At 35.1% G+C, this 10371-nt stretch overlaps 2 protein-coding genes across 3 annotated transcripts; one reads left to right on the top strand and one right to left on the bottom strand.

Moving 5' to 3' along the window:
• The first annotated feature begins 231 nt into the window (after window positions 1-231).
• On the top strand, window positions 232-3862 carry LOC142617718 (uncharacterized). The gene is made up of 2 exons (XM_075790669.1): window positions 232-3324; window positions 3434-3862. The coding sequence occupies exon 1, from the start codon at window positions 548-550 to the stop codon at window positions 3308-3310; it is 2763 nt and encodes a 920-aa protein (XP_075646784.1). The 5' UTR covers window positions 232-547; the 3' UTR covers window positions 3311-3324; window positions 3434-3862.
• Window positions 3863-4385: 523 nt separating this feature from the next.
• On the bottom strand, window positions 4386-8309 carry LOC142617724 (uncharacterized). 2 transcript variants are annotated; one of them, XM_075790675.1, is made up of 5 exons: window positions 8136-8309; window positions 6512-6623; window positions 5550-5665; window positions 5320-5441; window positions 4386-5179 (listed from the first exon to the last, which is right to left on the bottom strand). In XM_075790675.1, exons 2-5 carry the CDS (start codon window positions 6621-6623, stop codon window positions 4870-4872), a joined length of 660 nt encoding a protein of 219 aa, XP_075646790.1. In that variant the 5' UTR covers window positions 8136-8309; the 3' UTR covers window positions 4386-4869. The 2 variants fall into 2 exon arrangements, with proteins under 2 accessions (XP_075646790.1, XP_075646791.1); XM_075790676.1 differs by having other exon boundaries at window positions 5550-5648; window positions 8136-8297.
• Window positions 8310-10371: the final 2062 nt, after the last annotated feature.

The raw sequence follows: 10371 nt of genomic DNA on the forward strand, positions 1-10371 counted from the left end.
CTTATAATATATGCATCACCCAATTGATGTTCCTTATCCAAAAAATTGAAGGGCTAATTCTGTAAATTTATTAAATAGGGGGTTAGCATATCCAATCACCATTGATTTTATGCCTTAAAAAATAAGAAATAAGGTGAGTGCCAAATGTATAATTCCCATGTCACAAAGGAAATAATTCAATTCAGAAAATGCCTAAACAAAGGGCCCCAAACACGCCTGTTAATGTATGTCAGCATCGAACACTTATCTCAGCCTTATTCAAATTTTAATCTGCCAAACCAAGGTTGAAAATCAACTAACAAAAAGACTACCCACTACTTACCAAAGAAAACCATACTAAACCAAACCAAAACTAGAAGAAGAATCTTTTTTTCTTCTTGTTTGGGTTTCAAGAATTCCTTTTTCTTTCCCATGCAACTTTCATACCTTAAAAATCCACAAGAAACCTACCTTACTTCCTAAACTTGAATATCCTATCCCAAAGGGAAGAAAACCCAACTTCAAATTCATCTCCATCTATGTTTATGAAGCTGTTTTTCCTTTGAAAATGGTCCAAAGAAAGGTACCCAACAAGCTTGGTATCCAAGCTGATCATGTTAAATCAGACAAGCTGTTGGGAAACCTCAAAGCATCTTCTTCTCAAAACCAGGATGGGAGAAACAGAGGAACTGATTTGAAGAAGAAGATGAAGAAGTCAAGATCCATCAAACTATCAGATATTGATAACTTGAGGTCAACACCTTTCAAAAGGAACTTCTCACAGCCTGGAAAGCCTCCGCCGCTCAATGTTTGCGCCACTGCAGCAACTCCACAGAAGCAGCAGCCTGTGATCAAAGGGACTGATGTTTCACCAAATTATATGAAGTCCACCACCTGTTTTGATGCAAGGAAGGAACAATCTCAGGTCAGTCTTCGGAATACGCAAACTGGTTCTGAAATTAAGAATCCGAGTAGGAGAAACTCTAGCATTTCAAAACTTAGCTCTGCTTCTGGTAATAAACCAGCAAGAGCTTTAACAAGAACATCTAGTTTAAAGCTGATGAGGACTTTAACAAAGACTCCTAGTTTCAAGCCGGCAAGAGCTTCGGCGAAGAAGTCTTCCAGAGTTGTTCTTTGTGCTGATTTGAAAGCACAGAGATCAACCTGTTCTTCAACTTTGAAGGACTCAACGTTTCCATCATACCTTATGCTTAATCCTGGGGGTACTGAATCTGAAGGAACTTCAGTCATGAAGGTTTGCCCCTATTCATACTGTTCTCTTAACGGTCATCATCATGCTCCTTTGCCTCCATTGAAGTGCTTCTTGTCGGCAAGGAGACGTTTACTGAAGACCCAGAAGAGTATGAAAATGGAAGCTCTAAGCCCCCGTAGAGCAAAGCCGACTAGTGAAGGAACGGAAAAATTTGGAACTGCAAAGGTGGTCTTTGATGACAAGCCTGCATACCAAGAAGCTGATATTGTTAGCTTGACCCCGCCTCCTTTGCTGCAAGATACAGGCATGGATTTTTTCATTGAAATCTTTGCTAAAGGTAAGAATGATGAATCAGAAGCAATTGAAAAAGGATCACATGGAGATAAAGAGGAAATAATTGATGCAGCTGGCAAAGTTGAGGATCAGAATGATAGGGGTGATGAAGCAGTGGGAGAACACGGTGACAAGCAAGAAGTTGCAGAGATCTTTTCTGATGGATCAGAACAATCTGAGGTTGATTTTGAGGAAAAACTTGAACAGTACGAGGATGCTACTGCAACAGAAATGGATATCACAAAGAGCTTTCCTGAAGAACAAGCAGAAAATGCAGATGAAAACTACCTACCTATCTTGGCTCAAGAAAAGAAAACTCCAGTAAGTTTCTGCAATCGCAGCGACTTGGAAGGGGAATGTGTTGCAAGCAGTGAAGTAGATGAAGGTGGTTCTGAAGCTACCGATATGGAGTGGGAGGAGGGGCATCTTTCTGACTCAGAGCTTGATAGTGAATCTCATGTAAATGTTGGGTGTTTCTTAGACATCAAGAATCCTGATTCCCAAAATGAATATCTGATCAGTTCAGATGACATTGCTAGCAGCTGCAGTGAAGAGATTATGGCTGATGAAATACTTCTGGAACCCTCTGCAGAAGAAAGTGCATGCTCTGAAGAACAATCTGATGATGGAGATTCTGAACGAGATTACATGCATCAGGACACCGAAATTCATGAATCTAGCCAAGTGTCTGAGAGCCTCAGTTACAACCAACTTTCTTTGACTGAAGATGCATTTCAGGATTTAAAAGCTGAAGAAGAAGAAGAAGAAAGTAGAGAAACTGATACAAAGTCAATCAGCACTGAGAGACCTTCAGCTTCAATGGAAGAGCCAAACATGGAACCAATAGCAAATGGCGAGGACAGTCAAGAGAAGAACAGAGATATGGAAGCAGAGAATGTAAACCGTGAAATTGATCATCAACTTGGAGATGAAGAAACCAATTGTGCCGGAAAAGAGACAGATGAAGCTTCAAATGATGAGCAGAAGCATCAAACTCTCCAAGATGACTTAGATGGAATGGAAGAGAAAGAGCAGGCAGATGCTGACAAAATAATGGGCCACAAAATGACTGAACCTTGCCAGCCTGATGACACAGCTGGAGACTGTAATTCAAGTGAAGAGATTGATGACAAAAGCTTTTCTGATGAGGCTCAAAATAATCTGTCTGATGGGCACTCCAAGAGCTCTGTTGTTGTCGAGGAGGAGAACTTGGAAAAAGATGAAGGTGAAGCTAAGAAGTTAAGCATTTCAAGTTCCATGTATGCCGAGGAACAAAGTGATCCAAGGATATATAAAATCAGTACAGTTGAAAATAGTATAGAGGAAGTTGACAACATGGAAATGGAAGACAAAAATTCAGATGCAGCAAGTTTATCAACAACAGTCAATGGTATAACCAGTCCACAAATGGAGAGCACATTCTTCCATGCTGGGACCAATTCTACCAAAGAACTGCCAGACAATTGCAGCAATCGGAAGTGGACAATCAGAAGCAAGAGACCAATTAAGGAAGAGGAAGAACTAAGGCAATTCAACCCACGAGATCCAAACTATCTGCCTTTGGTTCCAGATCCAGAAGCAGAAAAGGTTGATCTGAGGCATCAAATGATGGATGACAGGAAAAATGCAGAGGAATGGATGATTGATCACGCCCTTCAACGGACTGTTAACAAACTTGCTCCCGCTAGGAAGAGGAAGGTGGCCCTACTTGTTGAAGCTTTTGAAACTGTCATGCCAACATCTAAATGGGAAACCCATTTGAGACCAATGCAAGCATGTAGCTGATAGCAGTTAATGAGGTAAGTATAGAAACTATAATTTCTGTAACTCTTTATTTTTTAATAACTTATTATTCTCCAGTTGTAAATTTAAACCATTATAACAAAAATATATTTGCAATCTCTGCAGGTGATATGAAGAGGAATCAATTTAAACATTCCTATAATCAGTCAAGTAGAATGTATCAATACTTTGCCAAGCCCTGAATTCTATACGAGTAAACTACAGGTTCTGCAGAGCAACTACTGGTTCAGTCTATTCAGAATTACAGAGAGAGAGGATTCTGATAGTGTTAGACTGATGGCTGAACGGAGACTGAGCTGTGGACAGTGTTGTAGTTTCTCCTAAACTCTCTGGGTGAAATTCCAGTTTCGGCTTCAATAAATAACATGTAATGACAGTATAAATTATGGTGTTTATTTTCTCTGCGTGGTATAGAGTTTAAACGGATCCTTTGTTGTTAAGGGGGCACTTGTTCCTCCAAACTTTGTACTTTATTCTAGTTGCTTGTCTACTAGTTTGTATAATTATTATATCAGCCAAGTTTATGCTGACTAATTGCTTTACTCGTCACCATGCCATCTGATATGCATTCCTCAGAGCAAACAGCTTCATGAGGCTTGGTTGTCCCCAGCCAATTGGGCTACCTGGGGGTATTCTTATATTTATTTTACAGCCATAAAAGTAGTAGCTGATCATGTTAAAACTCCAATAGCCCAGAGTAAAACAAACTCACTTTTAAGCACCTAATTCAAGAGAACATCAATGTTGAGTCTCCCCTGAAGTCCACAGGCCCAAATTAAACACATAATAATAAAGCAAAAACATGAATATTGATGATAGCGATAGAAATTTCAATTTTGACAGTCTTTAGGCGGAGCATATGATAGCATCTCAATTTCAAAGTTCATGTAACAACTCCCCCAAGCATCAGGGTACAGGAGGAATCAAGAGATAAGTTCACTAAAACAAACTACTGACACTTATAAGCTTGTTGATTTAGAATGTATAGCCTGTTTCTTTGAACAGTTGTTTTTCTTACTCTTCTTAAAAATTAGACACACACACACACACACACAAACACACATAATACATATATGTTTTGCTATAAGTAAATTGCAGAATACATATATGTTTTTCTACAAGTCAATTACAGTTACAAATGGATAATATCTAACTTGAACAAGTATCTCTCTCTCTCTCTCCCTCAAGCAGGTACATGATTTTTTCTTTTCTGCTAGGTACAAAGAAAGGGGTGCAACACAAGCACTTCCCAAGAGATCACCAATCCTAGCACTATTCAAGCTCAAACACATGATTGATGATTCTTTGTTAAAAAGTTATTAAGCTAACAACTAGAATCTCTACAAACTTATGGATTACTGACAGCCATTGTACATAATGAACCAAAGTGACTAAATTTTCTTCAATAGAACTAGAATAAATTCTAAAACAAATGCCACCAAAATTGTGAAGACCCTTTTTTCTTTTTCTTTTTTGCAGTACAGGCCATTTTCTCCAAATCTAAATTGGAGTAACTACTTGTACAAAAGTTACAACACCATCTACTTGTCTACAAGAAAATGTCCTTTGAGTACAGGAGAGTCTGAAAGAAGTGATTGGAGCTCTTTGAAGTAATTTTCTAGACGACTACAGTCTGATCTTTGCTCTTGCAAACCTGGTACATGAGAACTAGCCTCAGCATTTTCACTTCGTTCCAGAGCCTTTTTTGAGATAATATCATTATTAAACAGCCTAAGGGCATCCGCTGTTGAAATAGAGTGAACAGATTCATACAAGCCCTTGAATTCATTTCTCTTTTCTTCTGTTTCAATTAACTTTTCTTTTAACCCATCTGGAAGCAAAGCCAATGCACTTCATATGCGTTGTAGATACCCAAAAGAAAAAGAAATTATTATGTCTGTAGCAATCTCAAGTAATTCAATAATTTTTTGCAAGCTAGAGAACAGTAAAATAATAGATTTCCCCACCCATTGCCTTCCCCCCATTTTTACCTGGTAACTCCTCTTACAACACCCCAGTTGTACCCATCTAGGACTGATTGCTTAAAGCCGATATTGAACCCTTCTTGTGCGGAAGCTTCTTTTCCTGCAGATATACCTTCACGATATCCATGCTAAAAAGTCCAAGAATCATAAAAAATAAAAATTACAAAGCCATTTGATTGTATGCATGGGAGAAATAGAAAATAGGCAAAGAAAACCAACTATTATTGTCTAATTACCGTATGAAATTGGTCATGTCTCCTTTGCCATTCCCTATCCAATTCGGATGCTCCATCCAGTTCCTCACCACCGCTGTCCCATATAGGTCCATCTTCATGCTGCAAGTCATCCCCATCTACAAAATTAACCAAAATTACATGTTCTACCTAAGAGAACTCATAACAATTATGAAGATAAAATTAAAGAAGAGTTCTTGCAAGAACAATTTAAAAAAGCAGTTCTTGAGTGCACAAGGTGTTATTTACTCAAAATAAAAAATAAAAAAAAACCTACAAAATCAATTACTGAAAAAAAGTAAATAAGTTTTGAACTGAATGCATATGTAGCAGAAAGGGTTTACTATCTTCCTGGATGTCCAGAATTAATATGCTTCGTACAAAAGGTGGAAACATGTGTATATTGATCACAAAAGAAGTAACACATGATCATCAGAAATATAAACAACTGGAAGTGGAAAAAATAACGAAGATTTTGGGGGTCTCTAATCACACATTCAATTGTGGAACATTTTTGTTTTGATAATCTTATGCAAACAAAGAAGGCTGCTAGCTTAGGCAGGGTGCACCACAGATCAGAGGTCAAGAATCCACCTGAACTTAAGAGCCCTCTTTTAGGTGCTAACACTACCACTAACTATTTAAGTATCAATTTATAAAATTTATCCAAAAGAAAAGGAAAGAGAATACGGAAACATAAAGGGCTAAAGCAAGGAACTTCTTTTCTTTTTAATATTAATTTTTATTATTATTGGAAAGTAACTTAAGTGCCATCGGGTGATAGGAGACTTGAACTTATGCCAAAACTGAGCATTTCATTCTTATGTGGGATGGAAATGCCATTTACCCAAGAGAACGATTATATATCTATTATTCCATGGAAAAAAAAATGTAAATAGCATTTGATGATTAAAATTTCTTGAAAATTTCATTTTAAAACATATAAATTAAACTAATAGCTATACCATGTGAATCACTTTCTTTATCATTGGCAGTTGAAGAAGGGTTTGGACCCAATTCTATTTTTGACAGCTTCAAACTTTCTGAATAAAGCTCTTCAGCAATACTCCCCTCCATCTGTACAACCATTATCAAGTGACAGAGAAACCAGAAGTGTCATATATCAATAACATGGGGATTCTAATCAATGAATTGTCCTAATACTCCAATAGCAGTATGCAGATAAACAAAAAGAAATATACTTCAAGCAGCACACTGATAGGCAACCTTAATATAATTTTATTAGTTTTATATAAATATATATTTATATATATATATATATATATGTGTATATATATATAAAATTTTATTTACAAAGAGGAAATACTTAATGTACACAGGGTTTGCACACAAAATAATCCTGAAAAATACAAACACCCATCACTAAAAATTCAATTTTTTTGTGATAGTTTGATAAGCAAAATTATTTTACTAATTATGAATGTGCATTGACCAAGTAAACAGGTATTACAAGATAGATACCGTTCAAGCTGGAAACCAGAGAAACAAAGACACTTAACAAAAAACACAGCCAAAAACAAGCTACACAGAAAACAAACAAAACACCTAATGGGGATCAAAGATAAATGAAATATCCACAAGCTACATAACACAGCTTGCAAAAAATCCCAGCTCCACTTCATTATCATTCCTGACTTTACCACCATACTGATTCTTGCATTTCTGTGAATCCCATATGGGGGGAATACACATTGACCCAAGAACGCTTCTCATCCCAACTACACATTACTTACTCTCAATCACACCAAAAAGGTCCAAAATTTATCAAAAAAACTAGCGTAAACTTTGTAAACTCTAAATTGTTATTGAGTTTAAATTCAACCAGGTGTCTGTTTAATTAGGCATTTTGGGAGATTGAGGTTGCGTTTGGCATTGGCTTAAAACACTAGCTTTTCGTACTATTTAGCTAATTTTTGCTACTATTCATGAGTCCCGTTACACTTTTTAGTATTATTCATAACTCTACTGTACTATTTCAACTATTAGCTTTATCTATAGTGCTCTCAGCAATAAATTTTCAATTTCAGCTAAATAAGCTGTTTTCAAATAATCTCTAAAAGAGCGTTTTTAAACTTTGTTTTGCAACTACAACTCCTCATCACTTTTTTAACAATAGCTTATTTAAAACTCAAAATTCAGTTTTCCAACAGCTTATACAAACGCATCCTAGATCATGTTTACACACTGTCATATTATTTCAAATAGAGAGCTAGGAACTGCCGCACGCAATTACAAAAAATGTTATTAAAACCAACAAAACAATGGACGCATGTTATCAAAGATGCAAAGAAGCTGAAGAAGCCGCCGATGACTTCACCCGCCACCAGTCCACAGGACACTAAATTTTATTTTACAAAACCTTAAAAACAAAAAACCAAAAAAACACAAACCCCACAATAGACCAAAGAACCCAGATTCCAAAAACCCACATGCACACAACCCAGATTGGATATCTTTCTAACTCACATGCACAAAATTATAAAAATTAAAAAAAAAAAAAAAGAAAAAAGATTGTATCTTGGATAATGTAAATTGGGAAAAAGAAGAAAAAAAAAAAAAGTAACTTACTGAGGTCAGTAGGTTCGGTGGTTCTTCAGGAAGGAGGATGAGCGGATTCTGTGGCGGATTTTGGTGGTATCTCCAGAGGTTTTGGGCGGCGTCTCCGACGGATGGGGCTGAGTCTTAGCCGGTTTGGAGGTTTGGGTGGTTCTTCAGGAGAAGGATACAATTTTGGTATATAAATTGTTGAGGCTAGATTATGTGTGGTAAGGTTTTTTATTTAGTTTGCAATAAGCTGATGTGGCGCAATGTAATTGGAGGGTATAAAGAAAAATGTGAAGACCACATAATTTTACACAACTTTTGGTTACAACTCTTCACATACACCAGGTATGAGTGGTAGAGATGTGAACTATCACTACTTCTTTACTACTCATAACTTATCATGTGACGAATTATGCCTAAAATTGTGTAAGATTATACTGTCCTAGTATTAGTTGGGTAGAATATAGGTTCTACACTCTATAGAAATTGTACTCATTGTTTTCTTGGTGGACTATGCTAGGATACACGTGGCAAAATTCAATTCCAATTGTTTATAAAGAACCAAAATCAAAAGAGTTCAAGCTCAACTTTGTTTAGTAGACAAAACAAGCTAAAACTCAAGTTTAAGCTTGATTATCAAATAAACCAAACTCAAGTATAAAAGTAGTATTGTGAACGTCAGTGCTCGATTTAACTAGTTATAATTACATTTATATTTGTATATTTGTCTAAAAATATATCTATGTAGACTTAAAATTTGATTATGTAAAATTGTAATTAGATTCATATGATATCAAATTATTATTATAGTTTATGAATAATATAATTAGTTCATTCATAGTAAAAATTCATTAATTTGTGAAGGGATAAAATACAAAATTTAATCATAGTTTTTCTATACATTTGGGGGAAAAATAAGTTAATTAAGTAGTTTGTGAATAAGTTCAAGCTTATTTCACAAGAAAATAAACCAAGCTTGAATTTGTAATATTGTTTAGTGATGAACTCGAGCTCATTTTGTATTTGAAATAAAATTAAATGAATAAGTTTGAACTTTTAATACTTGGTTTGACTCAGTTTGTTTACAACGAGAGAGAGAGAGAGAGAGAGAGAGAGAGAGAGAATAAATTGTCATGCAAAACGGGCACCTAACCAATTTTACATATGTGTCATGTTTATATCTCATATGTGCTTTAATGCATTGAATAGAAACCAAACCTTGTACTATCATGCACCTTGTTACATATGGAAAAAGTTTAGCTTTAAATAGTTCTGAACTATATCATTTTAACTCATTAAATGAAAATTTTTATGTGTATCATTTAATCAAGTTATATTAGTGAAGTTATATTACTCACTAAGAGTTTTATTATATTATTTTATTGACAAATTGTAAGCTCTATAATCACATCACAATGTGCATACGAGCTCAAATACATGTCACTATGTCAGGCATCATGTAGTTCGAGAATATATATATATATATATATATATATATATATATATATATATATATATATATATACTATAATTCAAAAATTAACTAGGGGATTAACTAGGGACATTTCCATTGAAAATATTAATGACTTGTTTGAAGTGAGGATGAAGGAGGGGGTGCAAATTTCCGGCAAACTTTATTTTATTTTTACTCACTTTCCGTCAATCCAAACAAGCTCTAAAAATGCCAATTTTGTTATAAGTTACCGTGCTCTTGGCATGTAAGTAAAAACGTTTGAATATCGTAGTAAGAGTATAAATCAAGAGTTTATAGGACAAAAATAAAAAAATAATTTTAAAAGTTTCGTGAAAATTCCGAGATAGATATATCATCATGACTCATGAGTTCTTAAATCTACAGTGGTAGAACACTATTTTAGTTCTTACTGACCACAAAACTTGGGATGATTGCATGCCTATTATAACGTGACACAACAGCATTCCCTCCCCCTCCCCAACTTCCTATTTTCTTTTGGTTTGGTGGCAACCTGGTTGTGTTGGTTTTTCCTTTTTTTTTTTTTTTTTTTTTGTGTGTGTGTGTGTGTTTGTGTGGTCAATTTCAGTTTTAAAGGTTTTATTAGACTCCATTGCTTCAATCTAAAATGTTTAAGAAAAAAAAGTTTTAGTTGAAAAGATTTTAATGAAATTTGTTTTGCTTTGTTTTTTGGGTTAGAATTATTTTGTGGTATTTGATTGTATTCTTGAAACCTGATACAGAAATTTAAAAATTTTTCTACATCATCCTTATATTGTTTGAAAAATC

The sequence above is a fragment of the Castanea sativa genome, chromosome 11 (assembly GCF_040712315.1).
Source record: "Castanea sativa cultivar Marrone di Chiusa Pesio chromosome 11, ASM4071231v1".
NCBI classification, from domain to species: domain Eukaryota; kingdom Viridiplantae; phylum Streptophyta; class Magnoliopsida; order Fagales; family Fagaceae; genus Castanea; species Castanea sativa.

Coding starts and splice junctions, on each gene's coding strand:
- LOC142617718 (XM_075790669.1), top strand. CDS start 548: ATGGTCCAAAGAAAGGTACCCAACAAGCTTGGTATCCAAGCTGATCAT.
- LOC142617724 (XM_075790675.1), bottom strand. CDS start 6,623: ATGGAGGGGAGTATTGCTGAAGAGCTTTATTCAGAAAGTTTGAAGCTG. Junction 5,442..5,549: donor GACATGACCAATTTCATACG/GTAATTAGACAA, acceptor TGGACTTTTTAG/CATGGATATCGTGAAGGTAT. Junction 5,180..5,319: donor GTTGTAAGAGGAGTTACCAG/GTAAAAATGGGG, acceptor ACGCATATGAAG/TGCATTGGCTTTGCTTCCAG.